The sequence below is a fragment of the Cervus canadensis genome, chromosome 23, assembly GCF_019320065.1.
Source record: "Cervus canadensis isolate Bull #8, Minnesota chromosome 23, ASM1932006v1, whole genome shotgun sequence".
NCBI classification, from domain to species: Eukaryota; Metazoa; Chordata; class Mammalia; order Artiodactyla; family Cervidae; genus Cervus; species Cervus canadensis.
The window spans coordinates 38671007-38692433 of NC_057408.1; the positions used below are offsets into that span (position 1 = coordinate 38671007).

At 42.6% G+C, this 21427-nt stretch overlaps 1 protein-coding gene across 17 annotated transcripts in view; it reads right to left on the reverse strand.

Annotated features, from left to right (window-relative positions):
* Positions 1 to 1106: 1106 nt before the first annotated feature.
* Positions 1107 to 21427, reverse strand: part of ASXL3 (ASXL transcriptional regulator 3) — a 187766-nt gene continuing 167445 nt past the window's right edge. For 16 of the 17 annotated variants that reach the window (XM_043443979.1, XM_043443978.1, XM_043443985.1 and 13 more), the window contains 3 exons: positions 20027 to 20132; positions 12143 to 14105; positions 1107 to 9369 (listed from right to left, as the gene is read on the reverse strand). In XM_043443979.1, the coding sequence (XP_043299914.1) occupies positions 5647 to 9369; positions 12143 to 14105; positions 20027 to 20132 (5792 nt within the window). In that variant the 3' untranslated portion in view covers positions 1107 to 5646. The remainder of the gene's footprint in view (positions 9370 to 12142; positions 14106 to 20026; positions 20133 to 21427) is intronic. The other variant, XM_043443992.1, reaches the window with a different exon arrangement.

Sequence of the window (21427 nt, forward strand, 5' to 3'; positions counted from 1 at the left end):
CATGATAGATACAAATATGTACTTTAGGTCCTAAGAGCAACTGTTACTCAAATTAGGTCACAATATATTAATAATAAATATTTATATGAAAATTATTTAATATGCCTATTATGAGAATCAATGAATTTAAACATAATCAGGTAAGTTTCAAGAAATGTCACCTTAGAGAATGCTTGGTGGTTCAATTTTCTGTGATGAATTTTGGAACAGACGATGCCTGGGGAGTAATGCAATGAAAACAATAAAAGAAAAATTCCACAATGCTAAATAAAATTAAGAAAACATCCTGTAACATTGTAATAGAAACAACAGGACGAAAAAGGGTGCCAGTATTATAGTAAAATGATTTAGTGTCAATTACAAGTGTTTCTCTTCCACCGCCTTACCTGAGTGAGGTGCGTTTTCATTACTATAATCATTTAATCCATGAGAAGGAAGAAGCATGTTTTTATTGTCCTCCAAAAGTAAACAACCTTTTTCGCCATCTGGTGGCTAAAGACCGCATTTTCTGTGTAGAGGAAAATAGCTGAACTGAGATTTAACAGCTAATTATGTTTAATGCTTTCAGCTTCGTCTTACTGTAAAGATATGCATATTTCCTTAACCAATGTAAATACTACTGAGGCAATTTTGTTTCAATGGTTCAGAGCATTTTATTCATATCCATCTATCTGTAATATTTAATGCGAGAGAAGGAAAACTAACCAGCAATTGTTTTAAAAAAGAATTTTGAGAGGTAATTCATTTTGAAAGTTAAAGTTAAATATGGTAGTAACAATTCGTTTGACTTACCTGTCTTTTGGTATAAAGAATTAACAATATTTGTATGAAAACAAGAATATTCAAATATATTTTTAAATAAGCATAATAGATATGATTAATTTCAAAGAGGAAACCTTTGTAGTTAATAGTTACAACTGTATGTTGAAAATTCACCATACAAATAAGGGTAAAAAATTTAAGAGTATATGGTTTGTTCTCCTTATAAACTTTTTGTTAAGTAATATTTTCAATGCATTTATTAGTACATTTTATGTGTATGTATATTAACCATCTCATTTCATTAAAAATTTAAAATTCATATTAAAAATTAGAAATGACAATAATTTAAGGTTGAATTTCTTTATTTTCTCCCAGAATATTTTAATATTGAAACCCAAATCATTACTTTAGAGAAAGGGAAAAACAGAAACATGAAAAGACAAACATTTCATTTAACTTATGGTATCGTGAGCAGTCACTTTTAGGCAACACTTTTTTTTTTCCTTTGTAGAAAAGAAATAAAAAACAAACAGCACCATTAAAGAATGCATGATCCCTGAATTCTAAACAAAACACTGCCTAAAAATTGTTTCAATGCTTGTTGCACTCCGTCACATTTAGTCAGGTATCAAAGCAAGCATAACAGTATTAAATTGTCGCAGTCTTACTGATTCAACTGCTCCCCCTTCTGAGGATTTTACACACCTTTTCTGAGTTTTTCCTGTGGGAATAATATATTCTTTGGTAGAGGGCTGAAGGAGGGTTGGACTTTGCTGTATGCTGATATAAAATGTCTGTGTACGTTCCGGGCCTTTGCCCCCCAATCTGTATTTGTCATGCATGTTATGTTTGGGTTGATTCACATTTTGCTGTTACACTTTAAGAGTAATACCGCCTTTTAAAAAAGGCATTAAATGGCTAATGTCAAACAGATGTAAACATTCAGAATACTGACCAAAGGGAAAAAAAATACACACAAACACACGTTAAAAAAGTGTACTGAAAATATGAGTCAGATTAGGTTTCCATGAAGCCAGGGGGAAAAATACAGCAGTACAAGAAAAATTATGGCAACCAAGTAAAGCACTTTCTTTGAAACATTCATGAACAGTACAAATACAACAAAGTTTTTTCTACAGTCTAAATTATTCTGCAACTATCAAAGAGAGTACAAAGCGAAATAGTATGTGCTATAAAAAAAGCAGCTCCTTTAAATTATAGTAAAAATGCTTTTTGTTAGCTTTACAGTGACAAAGCATGAGGACTGAAGACAAGATTTTGTTTCTATTCAGTGACATTTTGGCTACATCGGCCCCTGACAGTCTGGTGAGTTCCTTTTCTAGGACTCTTCACATTGTTCTCTAGAAACATGGACAGTGACTGGGCTCTGCGTGTTTGGTGGGCTCACTCCCTCCAGGCCGCTCCAGTGCTGGCCTCCACACTACAGAGCGGATACGACCCTTAACTTGGCTTCAGCTTCTGTTACCTGGGATTTGACCAGACCCAGGAGAACTGGGAAACCAAGGCCACAGTAATTTCCCCTTTAGAAGTTGTGCGAGTGTTTGTAAAGGCCATGGGGCTGTAGCATCTTGGATTCTTACTCTCGGCTGCCTTGTGAAGCACCATACGCACCAGCTTGTGTCTGTTTATTTTGAACGAGTGAGACTCTCGAATCTCTAGAAGTCAACTAAACCTTCCACAGCTCATCCCAGAAACACACAGCTATAAACACAAAGTCTTTATAGCAACCAGGCTCAACCTCATAGGTTTGTTTTCAAGTTTTTTCCTTCAAACTAGACCTTAGCAGGGAAATAGTCTATGTAACTATGGTGCTCAGGTCGCCAACATTTCTGCTATTCTCACTTTGGGGAAGGAAAAATATTTTCATTCTGAAAATGACTCTTGCATGAGAACGTTCATATTAGCATGCCCATTAACTACCTAAATGTCTTTATACAACTTCAGGCAGATGTATATCATATAGGAGAGGGATCAGGGAATAGCAGTTTTCTTCTGTCCCTGGTTTCAAAAGTGCTACTTAGGGAAACACAACCTTTGTGAAAATAATAATAAAAAATCCTTGATAGATGTGCAAGCTCTGTTCCTGATATGAGTATCACAGTGTCCAATCACCAGGATAACACACACACTAAAATTTGCACATTGTATCATGGTAAACATGTAGTAAATAATATACTCCATTCGCCCATAAGCAGATATCAGTGGAAATCAGGACACTAAGAACTTGCTCACCTAATCCAAATATACTGGCTTTTGTATATATATTAAATGGCCACTCATAACATATCTGACCTATGTTTTACCTGTGAATTTTTCTTTCCATCTTTTGAGCACAAAGCTTTAATTCTTCAGTAATATAATCCATATGTGAACACTGGGAATTTAAACAAGGGCAAAAAAAGAGCAAGGGCAGAGAAATATTATGCTCTTTGGAACAGGGTGATAGAATCCACATGTGATTAGCAACTGATTCTCCAAACTTACCATGTGAGAAATCAGAAAAGAGAGAAGGACACTTTTCTTTATTCCCAGTGAGTAACTTGCGGGCAATGTTCCACAATGATGGAACTGAAAACGAGCTCAGTATCATATCAGCCTCAATTGTATCTCATATGCAGAGTGCAAAGGTTTTGTAGACCGGAGTTTCAACAAGGTGTCAGTTACTAGGGTAACGTTGAATCTGCTGGTGTGGACAGTATCTGACACTGGGAGAGGAGCAACTAAGTTTGGAAGGAGGAGGTGGCATGCAAGTGTCTATGTTTTCGGGGTGCCCCTCTGTGAGCATGCCCTTCCAAACCAACATCAGAGCCAAGCAGACCATAGAGACCCACTGATGAGGATACCACTCAAACCACCTGGTGCAGAGTGAACTAAGGATCCGCTGGAACTAATGCTGCCTTTCTTGGAAAGGGCTGGTTAAGTGCACTGCTAATATTCTCAGCCATTAATTCTGCTAATTTTAATGTGAAAAACAAAAGTGACAGCAACTGAAGCACTGAATCTCAGCCACAGAAGTAGGCCTTATTTGCTTTGATTTCTTCCTAAGTTATCTTTCACTATCAGCAATTTGTTAGTAAAAATGACATCTCTATCACTTACTAAAATTTGGCAACATCACAGTAATAAATATGGAGGAAAAAATATGCCATGGTTGACTACTATAAAAAAAATTGCAAGTTTTTTTTTTAATCCCCAGGAATGTAATTTCCACTCATTTCAGTCGATTTTTAAGACGTAATTTAAGGGAATGTCAAAAGTTAACATTGATTAGGACGATCCCTTGTGAAAACAACTTGTCATTCTTACCCTGAATACAGAAGATTCCACCCACACCCAGATTTTCTACAGTCACAATCAACCAGTGGGTTAAAGGTACTCCCCATTTTGTGCTCTGTAATATGAAGTTAAAATGGACATGGTTTTTGTTCTTTCATCTTCCCAGAATGTGCATGTGCTTTTGAACTTGCTTTACGGAACAGAGCCTGCTGAAACTACAGCTGTCCTCTGGCATGAGGGTGGCCGAAGTACACGGAATGCAACTCAAATACTCAACACCCAGGCTCTCGGCTAAACACTGAGAACAGTTGTAAGATGCAGTATCCCTTTTTCAAAAGTAGTTCCACTCCCCCAAATGTGAAGAATGCACTGAATTCACGTGAGGGTGGGGAGAAGCCAAATCATGGAACACCCAGAACAATTCTAAAGGACTAGTTCAGAGTCAAATGCAATTACAGAAATCGTGACTCATGAGGAAAAAACTTATTTGGAAAAATGTCAACACTTCAGCCTTCTAGAGTCCCTTTGGTCATCAATGACACTTTAAAAAAGAAATGGCCAACCTCTGCAGAGTCAGAAGTCAGAATGCAATGGTGTCATCAATAAAGGGTATGATTATTTCCCCCCAATCTCAATATCCAGTAACTGTATTAGAGTGAATAGAATGGACCAATATTTACATCATCAACCCATTTAGGTGTGTTTGCATACACAGCATTTTACTTGTTTGCTCTGAATTTTAGGGTATCTTTTTTCATACTTGCTCTTAGAAGCCATGCACAAAGCTCTGAAATCCTCTGGGCCTATGGCTCTTTGTAGTCCAACTGATCTTAGTCTCAGGTGTCAAGAGGCTTGAACCAGACTGCTGGGCAAGAGGCCCACACTGCAATTTCAGGTAGAAAAGACATTTCACTACGATGTGTGTACCATGTCCAAGGCAGATCCAGGTAATCTGCCCATCTCCGAAAAGAGTCAAAAGGGACGAAAGAGAATAAGGACAGTGGAGTTCATTAATGGTATACCTCCTTTAATATCTCTTGTGATATGGGTAAATACAAGGAATCATACACTTAAATCAGATTCCCTTTGCCAAATAGAATGTCATCACTTATGGTGAAGGCAGATCCAAAGGAGCCAACTGTGGGACCCTCACTGGAATGGTTTACCTGTAGAAGAATGCATCACCACCTCAAAATTGCGATTACCCATCTCTTTCTACATCTTCATTTCTGGTTACCATGAAGTAATTACATTGTCCTTTTCCTTGCTACACCTGCATTTTTTTTTTTTTAAAGCAACAAATTGGGAGGGAGCGACCTGTATACACACACATACGCGTAGAAATTTTCCAGGAGTTGCAAATGGCAACTGAATAGGCAAAAGACATGCTGCTGAGCCCCTCGACTGAGATGCGATCTCGCCTCTCCCAGAAACGCCAGAAAACAATATGAGATAGAGAAAACAGCCTCTGTTCCAAACTAAAATAAATTAGCACGGGATAGACCCCGGAGTGACTCAATGTGTTGTTGATGATGCCGTTTGGCTTTTCCGTAGTGGAAAAGGGATACTGCACCTTTCACTCGGCTTTTATCGCACAACCAGGCAAGCGACACAGAGTTTAGAAGGCCCTATGCAGTCGTCGTGGCAGAAGGCCCCGCAGCCTTTGCACACAATCATGGCTTTCAGCCGGCAAGAGCATTTCAGTTCCAATTCGTCTGCGTTGCTGCTGTCGGCAAAGTTCTGAACAGGCATCTGGGCGTTCTGAGCAGGCAGGCCCGTGGTGGGACTGGAGCCACTTCCCAAAACCCCAATGGACTTTTCGATGGCAGACGTGGCCCTTCTGAAGCTTGTGCTCCCGAAGTGGATGGTTGGATAGTTTCCACAGAGCTGCTGCTGCTGCTGCACCTGCATTTTCTGAGCAGCTAACTGGGTGAAAGGCTTCTGCGGCTCGGAAAGCAAATAGGAAGAGAAATCGGCATTTTTCAGCGCAAAGGCCTTCAACTGTTCTTTCATCTCACTCTGGTCGTAGGAAACTTGTTTCATGCCCAGTTCGCAGCTGCTGCTCAAACCTTCCTCAAAAGAAAGAGGTTCCGATTTTATATTGCTACATATGCCCGTGGACTGTGGCCAACCGAGTCGCTTAGTGGTTTCCATGGTAACCGGCGGTTGTTTTTGCTCGGATGGGACTTCTGGGTTAGGATGAGGCGGAGGTAGCGGAGGTGGCGGCGGTGGGGGGGGCGGCGGGGGCAGAGCCAAGGGGGGAGGGGGCGGCGGCGGGGGCGGCGGGAGATGCACCAAGGCCTTATGCGGCATTCCGTGCGGGGTCCCCCCGACGTCATCACCTTCTTTAATGGGCACGTTGGGGGGTGCCATGTTGGCTAACCTCAGCTGGTGAGGCGCCGGGGACAGGCCAACCTCCCCCAGTCCCTTCTGTTCAAGGTGCCTGTTGAAGGCGAAGGCGTTACAGCCTGCTGGGGTCTTGGCAGAGGCCGGTAACAGGGCTGCAGGAGGAAGGGGGCCCCTGGGTGTCAGAGGCATTTGGTAAAACTGCTGTCTGTGCGAGGTCCCGGGGTCGGGATGGAAGCCCCCATTCTTGTCGACGTGAAACAGGGTCTGCTGGAAGCTACACGAGGGGAGCAGCCGCTTCTGCTGTTTGACCTCAGGGCTGTGAGCAATCCTGCTCTGCGCGGGGTGCTTGTTCAGCCACTCCTGCTTCAGCGGCTGGCTGTGTGCCAGCGGACTCAGGCCGGAGCCGAGGACACAGGGCACCCCCTTCACGTCGGGGTCCGCCAGCAGTTTCCCCGGCTCGCACTTGACTTGCGTGTGCTCCCCTACCGTCCTGGCCACCCTCTTCTTGGGGTGGTTCTCTCGCTTCCTCATTGGGAGCGGTGCCAGGGCTCCGGCCAGGTAGCCCTTCCCATCTGGGTTGGGCGAGCTGAGGGGCATTTCAACCACGTTCCTCTCCGGGGCTGCTTTACCCGCTGAGGTAGTCGGAAGAGGCAAGGGGAGCCTGTTGATCTCCAGCTTGGCTCCCAGTCTGGGCTGCGGCAACACTTTCTCCAGAGGCAGGTTGCCCTGGAGTAACTGTGTGACGAGGGGGTTGTTGGCCTCCACCGAGGACAGACGGCAGCTGGAGCTCCCAGCGCTAGGCACCCGCTTCAGGTTGTCTGTGGCCAAAGAGACGGCCTCCTCCAAGGCCCCGGAGGCGGGGGCCTTCACGGCCTGCGGCGGCTGCGCACTTGGGGCTGCCTCGGCGGTGGGAGCAGGCAGCTCGGCGCCGGGGAAGTCTTCAGTGTCCATCCTGAAGCCCTTGTCCACGTCATGAGGTTCGGACTTCACGGGGAGTGTGACGCTTGTGATGAGATTCCGGGGCTGAAGTTCCGCCACTTGCGAGTAGCTGGCGTGCTCGGTCTTGATGGACTTGGGACAGCTCTGCTCCAGATAGTCCTTCTGTTTGCTGGAAGCCGGGTGGTTGGGCGGAGGCTGGCCCGTGCTCCGCATCCCGTCCTCGCTCCAGCAGATCCGGCTGCCCGAGTTGTACGGATGACTACAGGTGGTATCAGCTTCACTCTTGAACGGGGCTGAGCCACGCGCCTGCTCGTCAAAGCTGTGACTCAGGGGAGCCCCCTCTTTTAATTTATCAGGAACAACCAGGAGTCCTTCGCGAAGACCCGGACAAGTGGCCTTCATCGTCTGACTGTCTTGCTCGGCCGCGGAAGCCGCGATGAAACTGGAACCGTGATCTCCGCCTTCAGGGGCCACCGGCTCAGGCCTGCTGATGACAGACACCTGCGGGCAGGCCACGGGTGGCCCGGCTGCCTCCATCCTCCCGGCCCGGGTCTGGAGCTCCAAGCCGGCTTCTGCGCTCTCCAGGGAAACGGTCAGAGACAGGGTGGAGGTCAGCGTAGTGCTGTGGTCCACGATGACCTTACATGGGATGGATCGATTTATGGCTGCAGGTGTGAAGCCGCCCGGGGTTGACTGAGGTTTCCCAGAAGGGTCTCCCCTGTTCCGAGTCCCTAAAGTTTTGTCCAGGCTTTCGGTGCTTAACTTGGGAGGGCTATCATAAGAGCTGATGGTCAGCATGCTTCCAGAAAACACTGCCACGGGTGGGCGTGCCACCAGAGCGTCAGTGACCGCAACGGGGTCCCTACAGCCGAGGGCAGCTCTCACAGTGGTGCCCATGGGCACAGTGGCCGGTTCTTCACTCCCAGGCATGGCTATCTTCTCAGAAGGGTATCTGTTGTTCATTCCCGTTGGGGGCATCAAGACAGAGCTAGTGGAGAGATGGTTGGGCAAGTTGCTTCCAATCGAGGGAGCTGGCACAGAGGTGTACTGAGCAGAGACGAGGCTGCCAGCACTGCTGCTGGGTACCAGTGCCAGCTGGTCATTGTGGGGGCTGGCCGAGCCTGCGCCCTCCGAGGGGGCAGGGAGAGAGGTGCTCTCCATACATTTTGGTATAATGGCTATGCATGGGGTGTCCGTTCCCTGGATGGTTTTTAACATGCTTATGTTACAAGCAGAAATTGTAGCGTTTGCACTGTCAACAGACATTAGGACAGAGGATTTATCAACAGGACTCACAAAGGGATGCTCTTTAATTGCTCCTGACAAAGCGGTGCTGCAGACAGACGCGGGGACGGGATTTTTATTAAAAAGCATGGGCACACTGCTATTTTCAGAAGAGGTAGATGAAACCATTTTCTCAGATAAGTGTGACACGGGTGTGTTTTCATCAGAACTATGCACAGATAAGTCCGTGGCGGTTTCTGGAAGTTTCGCCGGGGTGAGAGGCTGCTGGAGAACCGTGGCGGTGTCCCGGAGGTGTGCGGCCTTGTTGCTGGGAGATCGGCAGTTCGGGTTAACAATGATGACGCCAGGTGAGCCTTCAATTTTTGTTTCAGGGGCAGGAGAGACGATGTCTAAGCTTGGAGGCCCTTCCTTTGGGCCGAGCTGGGGAGGCCCCCGGGGTTCTTTCGGATTCTGGAAGAGGTGGGCTCGCGCTTGATGCTTAGCAAAGAGCTTGGCCTTCGTCTGCTCTTTGATGTGCGCCAGGGTCCGGGCCTTCCCGCCCTCTCCGGGGCTCCCCATGGCACCTGAGACGATGCTGGCTGCGGCAGCCACAGCCGCAGCCGCCGCCGCCTCGCGCTGGGCCCTGGCTTGCTGGGCTCGGGCCTTGATGTCTGCCAGGGTCCGGGCTCCCGTGTTCCTCCCACTACTGACGGAGGTGCTGGAAGACGCACGAGCCTCTGGTTTGGAGACGGGTTGGCTCTTGATGATAAAGGGTGGCCCGATTTTGGATAGCTGGATCTACAGGAAGGGGGAGGAGGCGGAAATGAAAAGATAAAGTAAGCGTAAGGAGCACGGAAGAGGCGCAGGTGCACATGATCCCAGGGGACCATGGGAACGCAAGGGCAGGGAATAACCGCGTCTTTTAAGGGGCCAACACCTAAATCCAGGAATGTGCTTTTGGGGGTTAAAAAAAAAAAAGCAATAAACGTAGCATGAATGTGAAAATTAAAAATTTTAACCTCTGTTTTAATCTACAAAACATCAAACAGTGACTTCATTTGACATGGAAATCAAACATATTAAAGCATCATATGAATGGAAAGGAAGCCCAGGCTTCTTCAAATGAGGTGAAGCTTTTTAAGCTTTCGACTTATCTTCCTGGCTGGCATGAAAAAGTGGGACCTTGACGCTGTTTGAATTTACTGGCCTTAATTTGACATAAAGGAGAAAGCCCCAAGGAAGGCTCAAGACTAGAATTCTCAGCTGTGATCCCAGGCTGTGTACTTCAGTTTCTCCAACAACCTCCCAAGTCAAAGACTATAGGTTTTATGTGGTCCCTTACCACCTAGCACACTGCCTTATACGTATAATAAGCACACAATACGAGTTTGTAAATTCAGCTGTAAAATGAGTCTGGCTGTTTCCGGTCTATTTCCTTCACAGAGCTGTTATAAAGAGGGAGTGAGACTGTTTTTGTGAGAGTGCTCTGCCTTCCAAAGGGATTTTGTTATTAGCAGTATGTTTTATTGAAAGCAAGGGCAACTCTAATTTTCTGCCTCCAAAATAACATGGGTTGGGCAGTTTATTTTGGAAATCCACAGTGTGCTGAATGTCATACATGTCCTAACACACACTGTTCACTTACTCACACTAACTGAGACACATATATGTGTGTGCTCAATCACTAAGTCATGTCTGACTCTGCAACCCCATGGAACGTAGCCTGCCAGGATTCGCTCTGTCCATGGGATTTTCTAGGCAAGAATACTGGAGTCGGCTGCCAGTTCCTCCTCCAAGGGATCTTCCCAATCCAGGGATCAAACTTGTGTTTCCTGCTTGGCATGCCTATTCTTTACCACTGAGCTACCAAGGAAGCCCAAGAGATGCAGTTATCACCGAATTCATGCAGCCACTGAGAATATTCAGAGTCACAGATTTGTGGAGCTGGAAGTGATCTAGTTAAAGCCCTTCATGTACAGATGCAAAACTGAGCCTCTGGAGATAGGCTGCTCTGGGTTCATCGAACCAGAGCATGATGGAGACTTTCAGCTCCCTGTTCTCTCCTGTTGACATGTACTATGCTTTTAGTCTGTCCTCTAGAAAACAGATTTTTCCTAGAAAACTTACATCTCTCTTAACATTTGTGCACTTACATATGTTGCCATTATAAACACGTGACACATACTACAAGATCACTTCAACTTGGAATTACCCTTTAGAACTCTGGAAGGTGGAATTATCTTCCTGAGCTCTCATTTCGCATTTTCAAACATGTGTTGGTTCTCTTCTAATCCAAAGGCTCCAAAGAAAGATAAATTTAGAAAAGGATTTCAGCTTTTCCTTTTAAGTACTGCCCTTCATTTAAAAAAACAGAAACATCAAGCCTAACAAATAACAAATTTATTTTATCTAACTAATCCACCTTTGTTTACATAAAGGTATATATCACTTTGAAAAACAGCTTTTGACAAAAAACAGGATACTTCAATGTATTATATACTTGTATATATGTATATACTTAAATATATTATACTTAAAAGTATTTCCTAGGGGAAGCATGCTTATTATATTTGTCTTTCCATTGCTTCATAAATTAAAATGCATAGCAGGGTTTTAATGGGAGCTTAATGTTCATCTTTTATATCTCTAGAATCTTATTTAATAGGGAATGATTGATTACACAGAATAACTACAATCACACCCTTAAAAGTTAACCTTAGGGAGATTAAGAGTCCCTATTACAAGTAGATGTCAGAGCAGAATAAAATAAAAAGACATAAAGAAGAACAAAGGCTGAGTTTGTTTATAATTCTTTGAATCAATCTTAATTTTCAGTTCACTTAGGCAGATTCAATTATATAAAAGGTTTGTTTTCTGAGAGCTAAAATCTACCTGGGAATCAAAATAAAAAGTGTAATTAGGAATGTCTGTCTATAGGCTTTATTATTTTGTGAAGTCAAATACTTCCTAACTATCTTGGAAATAAAATAGTAGCATTTGTATACATGTATATCTATGGCATTTCCTCTGGGTTTGCAAAGCAATTTCATTTATTTATTCAAGAAATATTTAATGAGTGTCTTTCAGAAGCCAGGCCCTCTGTGCTGGGCAGTGTGATGTGTAGGGTGTTCAATGTTTGTTGGCAAATGAATGAAGGGATAATACATACCTTCATTTCTTGAGTGCATGCCTCTGACTTGATCACTACTGTCTCTAGTTCTGCTAACTTTTATAGAATGCTGAATTAACCTTCAAATTTATGCAGATCTCTGTCCTCTATCTTGGAGTCCCCCAAAGGCCGTGTATCTGAGTGGCCTGTGGGCTCCTCCAGGCCCAGTTCTCCCTCTTCATTTTTTTTCCCCTTAAATACCCAGGTCTAAATATATACATGTATCTAAACTTACTGTATGAACTCAATGCAGTCTGAAAAAGAATCACTTAGTATCAGACTGGTGCTGGGAGTATTGGATTATAAACTATGACATTTATTTTTGAAAAATGTAGTATCTGAATAGGAAAAGCTTATCTATGGAATTTTTCCTTAAAAAAAAAAAAAAAAAGAGTACCATACCTTGAGAGGTGGGACCCTTGGCTCCTCTCTTGGGGGCGGCTCTTTTTCAGGTTGGCTGCTGGACGAGATGTTCCGTCCAGCAGATGACTGGTCATCGTCTATCCTAGCCCTCTTCTCCTTACAAATCCCAAAGCCGTGATGCTCTGCAGTTTTCCTCTTTGATATTTCAGATTCTCTGCTTTCATTTCTTACCCCATCTGGGGACTTGGAGGGCTCTGACAACTTGGAAGAATGTGAGTTCTCCAGCCGATTCTGTGAGCTCCCCTGCTTATGCATTTTATTTCTAGAGCCTTCTGAAAATGAAGCCTTATCTACCGAGGAGATGTACTGTTTGTCCTGTAGTTTAGCTGATGGGACCTCATTTCCCTTACTCTCTGTCTCTTCAGAAAAGACGGGTAAGTCCAATGGTGAAGACATCCCCTTCTTTTCTGCTCTTTGCAGGACATTATGATTTTTCACTTTTATCATTTCTGTAGAAGGAAGTTCCGGAATCGAAGTGGGATAAGATTTCTCAGTTTCAACGTGTGGTTTACCCGGCTGCTGATTCAGGGTGTTACCGTGCAATTCTTCTGATGAATACGCTTCAGGAGCAATTGAAGAAGAAGCCATTTTGATGGGTTCAGGAGCATTTGATAGAATCTTCTGTTGAGAGGTAACACCTTCTCCCAAGGGCTTGGCAGGGGCAGAACCTTCGTCTTTCTGTGGGGAGGGTGGTTCTTCAGATACGGAAGTGGACTTTCTTTGTTGCTGCACCATTCTTTCATTCATGGAAGAACTGGAAACTGGAGATGTTTCTGAAGGAAGTGGCAAACTGGATATAAAAGTGGTCTCGGGTGTGAGAAGCATGGAAGACACTGAAGAAGTTTCTGATGTCAAAGGTAAATCAGACATGGGCGAAGTTTCTGATGTTAAAGGTAAATTTGACACTGGGGATGCTTCCGATGTCAAAGGCAAATTGGACATCAAAGATGCTTCTGATGTCTCAGGTGAGGTGGATATTGGAGAGATTTCTGACAGCAAAGATGCATGAAGATTTTCATCAGTGGAATTTCTCTGATTATATTTGTCCACATTTTCAGTGCTGGACACCTCAGAACAAAACGTTGTCTCAAGGGAGGTTGGGGTACACGACTCCTCTGAAGTGGACTGGTTTTCCCCTCCTGGGGATGTCAGACTGGTACAGGCTCCCTCTGGGCTCTCAGAAGAGAAGGACGTTTCAGAGATGCAGGCGTTTTCAGAAAGCTGCTCATCAGGCTCGCTCTGCAACTCCATATCCACGGCAATTCCTTCAATTGGAAATCGGCCTTCTAGGGATGATGACCCTGTTTTAATTTTTGGAGTGTTGGTCTCTAGTGCAGTTTCTGGCTCTTTATGTTCTGTGTCACTAACATGACTCACAGATAAAGTAGAAGGAATGAGGGAGTCACAGATTTCCAGCTGATCAATGACAACAGACATCTCTTCCTGGGGAGATTCTGATTTCTCTTCCACGTTAACTTCGATAGGAGGCAAAGTTTCCAAAACATCATTCATCATAACGCAAGATTCCACGTGATCTTCAGGAGGTGCTATCTGTGGCTCTTCATGAGAGGTGACTGGACTTTCCAACTCCTCAGAAAATTCAGGTATTGTCTTGTGATTCTCATCCTGGCACTCACAGATGCTGGTCTCGACCTCTTCTGCAATTTCCTCCTGAATCACGGATTCTTCAGGGATCAAGATGTCCTCTGATTCTGACTCTGTCATTACATCTTTGCCTACATCTACCATAGGACAAAGCGTAGCACAGAATTCAGGCTCTGGAGAAGTTGGGCTTTTCATGCTTTTTGGCTGTTGTTCTTTCAAGGGAGTCTGTGCAGAAAGACTGGGAAGGCCAGGGGTCCCACATGAAGAACTACTTTCAGCTCCATCAATGTTTGGTCCAGATGTGAGCTTTACAGAGTCCTCTCTTGACATGCCCAACCTGAACAGAAATTAGAAATACTAAATTATTGTTCAACCACAAAACATGAAAGGTACAACTTGGATATACACCAAATATAGCATTCATAGAAGTAAATGCCTCAAATTACTTTTATTATTACCAAGCAGCACGCTTAGCCTATGTAAACTGGTTTATGATGGCTTAGGTTTTCTACTCCTCTCATGTGCTCAATTGCTCAGTTGTGTCCAACTCTTTGTGACCCCACGGACTGCAGCCCGCCAGGCTCCTCTGTCCATGGGATTCTTCAGGCAAGAATACTGGAGTGGGTTGTCATTTCCTTCTCCACGGGATCTTCCTGACCCAGGGATCGAACCTGCATCTCCTGCACTGGCAGGCAATTCTTTACCATTAAGCCACGTGGGAAGACTGCTTTTATAATCATAACTAAAATAAACTCTGCATGCATGCTCACTCAGTCATATCTGACTCTTTGAAACTCCATGGACTTCAGCCTGCCAGGCTCCTCTGTCTATGGGATTCTCCAGGTAAGAATACTGGAGTGGGTTGCCATTTCCTCCTCCAGGGGATCTTCCTGACCAAGGGACTGAATTAGTGTCTCCTATGGCTCCTGCTTTGGCAGGCAGATTCTTTACCACTGAGCCACCTGGGAAGCCCCAAAATAAACTTTTGGTTTTAAAAAAAGTATTGATTGTTATTCTATAAGCAAGGAAATATCAACTTTACCAAGTATTAGTAATAAGAAAATTACATAGTACAAAAGATTAAAAAAATATGGGCTGAAAGGCAAAAGAATATTAAAAAAATCTAAACTTTTATACTCAGATAGTAGAAATATATCCTTATAGTAGAAAATCTCATAATCCTCAAAAGATGCAACATAACCAAATAATTAAAATAAATGGAAGATGGATATGTTGTAAAATTCTGTAACTGAAATGACTTCCAAAGATTAAGTTCTCTTAACCCAATGTAAAAGATGTCTATCACCTTATTTTAGTATCTAAATGTCTAACATAAGATATGATGGACATTTCATTAAAGAATAATAAATATGGTTGGGGTCATCAAAGTTGATTCTGCTAGATTACATCTCTGTGAGGCAAGACATTTCAGTTCTTTCATTTAGATCTCTTACAGTAAAAATATTCCATAAAAAGATAGTATCGAATATCAAGAAAGAGCCCAGCCTAATGTTCAGGTCATAAGACAAAGTTCATCAGAATTACAACTGATAATATTGTAAATCACTATTTCCGATCATACTAAGTTACAATGGTAGGGAAATATGCTGTTCTAAATGAAGTTAAATTAAAGTGCAGGCAATTACAAGGATGAGCAGGAGAGAGAATATTCCCAGAGGAAGAAACATATTTGAGTGAGGAAACAGAGCTGTAACAAGAAAATACCTCAGTAAAATCTTCTTCAACCTTTTACTTAAATTAAATCCTCAAAATAAAAAGGAAGTAAGAAAGAATGTGCTTTTTGGGTATTTGATCATTGCCTTCTTCACTAAAATTCAGAAAGCTGAGAAAGATAGAGGGTATTTCCTTCATAATTAGTCTCTCTTCTTTCAACTCTCCCTAAGATGGGTTCAAATTAAACCACAATTTATATTATACTAAGAAGAAAAGAATAATATAACTACACAACAGATGAATTTAGAACAGAAAAGTTAGCTAGCTACAAGGTCTCCTGGGGCCAGATCAAGCAGAGATATCACTGATACTAGATTAGATAGAGAACATATAGAACCTACCCACCGGCATCCAAGTTTCAGCTAGATGATTCACAAGGATATTATTATATATATACTGTAATTTTGAGTTAGCATATTCATAGCATCTCCATAAGTAATTAAAACAAATTTAAGACAGTACTGTATTAAAAATCCTCAAGGAAATCAACCCTGAATATTCATTGGAAGGACTGATGCTGAAGCTGAAGTTCCAATACTTTGGCCACCTGATGGGAAGAGCTAACTCATTCCATCAGAAAAGAACCTGATGCTAGGAAAAACTGAGGGAAAAAGAAGAAAGGGGTGGCAGAGGATGAGATGGCTGGATGGCATCACTGACTCAATAGACACAAGTTTGAGCAAACTCCAGGAGATGCTGAAGGACAGGGAAGCCTGGCGTGCTGCAGCCCATGAGGTCACAGAGAGTCAGACACGACTTAGTGACTGAACAACAACCCTGGATTAAAGGCAGAATAAACCAGTAAGAACCAAAATAAAGATCACAAAGAGCAGAAAACTAAATCAGACAGATCTTAACTAAAGGTGAGTTTCAATAGTAACATTCTTGGGAGAACTCAGAACAACGAGAAGGCACATGGTGTCAGTCAACGGAAAATTATCTGATTCGAGGGAAGTGTCCCTCCTGTACTGAGGGAATATAGGCAATCTCAGAGTAAGGAAATTAGAAGGGCAGTCAATGAAATGTCCAAAATGCATCAGTCATCCAGTATGTAATCAAAGATCAGAAAAGATAAGCAAGAAGTCCAGGGAGGTAATGGGGCAGAAACTCTATGGATAAACTACAGCAAGGAAAGTGTCAATGAAATAAAAGAACTTGTATTCAGAACTCAGTGATGCTGCTGGGGAGTCGTGTTTACTCACAGCATTGTAGCTATCCCCTTCCAGGGCAGGGGTCTTTAGCCTGATATTCATGAGAGCCCACGGAGCCCCCAAATCTCATGCCAAAAATTGTAGATGTGTGAGGTTTTCTGAGAAGGATTTGCAGGATTAAGACACTGAGCAAATTACTTAACCATACTGTGTACACCTGGGGAAATTAGTTTCACTGCCTCTCAGTTTCCTAAACCTTTTTTTTTTTTAAACTAAGAGTAATAATGGTATCCACCTTATAGGACAGTTGAGAAGATTAAGGGAAACAATATTTGCAAAGCTCTTAGAAACCTATTAGAGCCTGAGTATGCTCAGTGATTATGTGCTGACTGAGGAAAAGTCTCTGTATGGTCTTACAACATGGGCTGTCTGACATAGTGTGTGTGTGGCACAAAGGCAAGGCTTGATGAAGACTGAGTTGATAAAAGAACAGGCCCAACACACAACAAGAACTAAGGACAGGTTCTTTGGAGGTGACTAACTTGCTTAGGCTTCTTCCATTACTGACAAGCGTGCTCCCAACACTCCCTTTATCAGAAAAGCCAAGGAAGGTAGGGCTCTTAATCTTGCTGGACATCAGCATGATGGAGAAGCATCTAAAAATACAGATTCCAGGGTTCAACTCCTGGAGATCCCCAATCAGTATGTCTGGGGTGGGTGTCCTAAATCTGTATCTGATCTGTTTTTTAATGTAATTAGTTTATTTATGGTTGCACTGGGTCCTTGTTGCTGTGTGCGGGCTCTCTCCAGTTCTGGCAAGCAGGGGCTACTCTTACTATGTGGCCCAGGCTTTTCATTGTGGTGGCTTCTCTTGTTGGGGAGCACAGGCTCCAGGTGCATGGGCTTCCTTAGTTGTAGCACGTGGACTCAATAGTTCTAGCACAAGGGCTTAATTGCCCTGCAGCAGGTGGAATCTTCCCAGCCTAGGGATAACCTGTGTCCTCTGCGTTGGCAGGCAGATTCTTAACCACTGGACCACCAGAAAAGTCTTGTATCTAGTTTTAAAAGCTGCAATGAGGACTGTGATGCTGGCAGGCTTGAGTAATAGTGCTAGTAATGATATAAGAAGGCTGGTAACTAGCCTGCCACAATTTTAATTTTTGAGAAAGGAGATTACAGCCTTTTAGTTTTGCTTAAATATGTCTATACATCCGAGGTCTCAGGGCAGCAACTGAAAAGGAGCCTTCCTCCTCTTGAGGATGGCTACTCAGGACAATTCACCAGGGATGAGGAGCACTCATGTGAGATTCCCTCCGACATTTTTCCTCATTTACAGGCAAGTTTTGTGAAATTAGATCAAATGGCGCAAGTTGTATTGCCTACAATCACCTTAGTGTCTTCTACACAAAACACCACTTTCAAGCATCAGTTGTGTTTGTGAGAATTAAAGCACAAATTCTTCTACCTAAGATGATCTAAAGTGAGTGAAAGTCGCTCAGTCATATCCGACTCTTTGTGACCCCATGGACTCTATATATAGTCCATGGAATTCTCCAGGCCAGAGTACTGGAGTGGGTTGCCATTCCCTTCTCCAGGGAATCTTCCCAACCCAGGTCCCGCGTTGCAATCCCACATTGCAGGTGGATTCTTTACCAGCTGAGCCACTAGGGAAGCCCAAGATTATCTAAAGTTACTGTCAACTGTCAGCTCTTAAATCCCTCTTTTTTTCTTACAAATCTGATTGTCTGTGAGACTCAAATTCTGCTCAAGGAGAATGTGTCCCTGTTAACTGGGAGGCAAAGGAGAGAATGCTTTCAATTTAGTTCAGTCACTACCACGCTTATATATGTCTGGTATTATCTTTTAAAACACACACACATAAAAATAATAAATTAAAAAGTGGTTATACCCTCCTACACTATTGATGAGAATGTAAATTGGTGCAGCTACTATGGAAAACAGCATGAAGATTCCTCAAAAAAATAAAAATACCATTGTCATATAAGGCAATAATCCCACTCCTGGGCAAAGATCTGGACAAAACTGTAATTCAGAAAGATACATGCACCCCCAATGTTCACAGCAGCACTGTTGAAAATAGCCAAGATGTGAAAACAACCTAAGTGTCCATTGACAGATGAACAGATAAAGAAGATGTGGTACATAAACACAATGGAATACTAATCAGTCATAAAACCCAATGGAATAGTATCATTTGCAGCAACATGGATGGACCTAGAAATTATCACCCTAAACGTTAAGTCAGACATTTACAATATGTTACCACTTATATGTGGAATCTAAAATACGACACAGATGAACTTATCTACAAAAGAGACTCACAGACATAGATAACAGACTTGTGGTTGCCAGAGGGTAGGAGAGAGATGGATTGGGAGTTTGACATTAGCAGATGCAAAGCGTTATATACAGGATGGATAAACAACAAGGTCTTACTGTATCACATGGTGGTGGTTTAGTTGCTAAGTGTGTACAACTCTTGCGATCCCATGGACTGTAGCCTGCCAGGCTCCTCTGTCCATGGAATTCTCCAGGCAAGAATACTGGAGTGGGTTGCCATTTCCTTCTCCAGGGGATCTTCCTGACCCAGGGATAGAACTTTGGTTTCCTACGTGCAAGCAGTCTCCTGCCTTGCAGGTGGATTCTTTACTGACTGAGTCACCAGGGAAGCCCATATATCACATGGATGGAGCTATATTCAATACCCTATGATAATCCATAATGGAAAAGAATATAAAAAGAATGTATGGTATATATTTATTATACATACATACACTGAATCACCGCTGTAGAGAAGAAATGGTTACAACTCTGTTAATCAACTACCCTTGAGTAAAATAAAGGTTTTTTTAAAAAAACTGGTTATACAGAAAGAGGAAAATGGATAGAGCACTAGAGAGTACTTTCAGGTTTTCCTTAAAATAAGGACTAAACAAATGTATACTCAGAGTCAACATTTTTGGAAAAATGTGAGAAATAAATATATGTTTAAGGCTGCTTATCTCTAATGATTTATTAATGAAAATACTTAGACTAAAAAAATAGGAGATTTTTACTAAAATCCAGTTAAGAAAGACAAAATTGACTTCTCTGGATTTTCATGTGCTATTTTCAGTCCAAAATGAATTTTCATGGACAAGTTATAAACCCTTGAAAATGCATTTTTTAAAAAAATTTAAGTGCTGATATGCCACTATAATTTTACCTGCAATTTCTTACACTGAGGGACTATTGCCTTTTATCACAGGTTTATTAAGTTTTACAGCACATGAGTGTGCTATGTGAAGCAAGAGAATTACATTTTCATTTCCTTCTAAGAGAAATGAAAAAAAAAAAATGCTCTAGTACTTACTTTTCTCCATAAAACCTTTCAAAGAATTTTTCTTTCCAGGGTTCTGTTTTCTTTTCCTTCTCAATTTCTTGCCTTATCCGCAATTGCATTTCTGGAGTAAACTCTCCTAGAAAGAAAATGCTTAGATGTTGAGGAAAAGCTGTCATATCTTTTGCCAATTAATAAAGAAAATATGTAACTAATATGAGTAAATGTTTATGAATACTGAAAAGTAAAAGGTTGAGTGCTAATGATATTTCTATGGCTTCTCTTTTTTATGAAGATCACTCAGTCATTTAGTCACAGACAGACTCAAAAGCATTTAGTAAATGTACTGTGTACTAGAGGCAGTAAATGTAATTGTGTATATTCAGTGTCCTTGATGAAACCAGTCTTGTGAAAGCAAAAGCACACAGCTGAGTATAATCATACAAGGTGGAAAGCCCTATATAGGTCATAAGTAAGAATATTCATAAATGTAGGGAAAGTACTTAATTCTGCCTAAATCGATTAAGAAAAGACTATCTGCTGAACCTGATTCTTGAGTTAGCCTTTGAAAGATGACCAAGCTTTCATAAGGTCATTAGCTCACAAGGCACAGAGATATGAATATATATATTTATGTTCTTTTAAGAGGCCAATTGTGAGTAAAATACAAGATGAAATGGAATAGGAAAGATAGGCTGTGGTCAATTAACCAATACACGTTTTAAAGACAGCCCTGGATTTTTTTCTGTAAGAGACTGAGGGAGGTCCTGGCGGTGTTCAGGGAGGGAGGAAAATGTCCAAATAAGCAACTTAGAAATCAGCATGGAGGCTACTAAGTATCACAGATGAGGGATAGAGATTACAGTCAGGCCAACATCTTGAGAACGTTGAAGAAGATGCAGATTCAAAAACTCAAGTTCCTAACCAGATGGACCTGGGGAGAAGGGAGAGGAACAAAGATATCATTACAGTTTCAGAGTTAGGAATGTGAGAAAAGGGAGGACCTTAGCAGACAGAAGGCAGAAGAAATGGTAGACATTTAAAGGGAAGAGAATTTAATGCTGGCATTTTGGTTTTAAGGGGCTTGATGCTAGGAAGATCCTGCAGACTTGTGGAATGCAGCACTGAGGACTGGGAAAGAGTAGCTGAAGCAATGTTGGACGTTTTTGGCATATGGGGCATAGCTGGAATCCTGGTGCTGAATAAGGCTGCTCAGAGTACATGAAGAGTTATAAAAGCGAAGAACAGGGAAGAGAATGGTGAAGGCATCACCATTACTGGCAGGTGGGAGAACAGGAACTCCTGAAGGAAGCTGAGAAATGGCTGTCAGAAAGGTACCTGGGATGCAACTTAAGATATATTATGAATGTCTAACGGAGATGGCTTCAACCGGTCTGGTGAAAGAAAAAGCACACAGTTGACTATAATAATGTA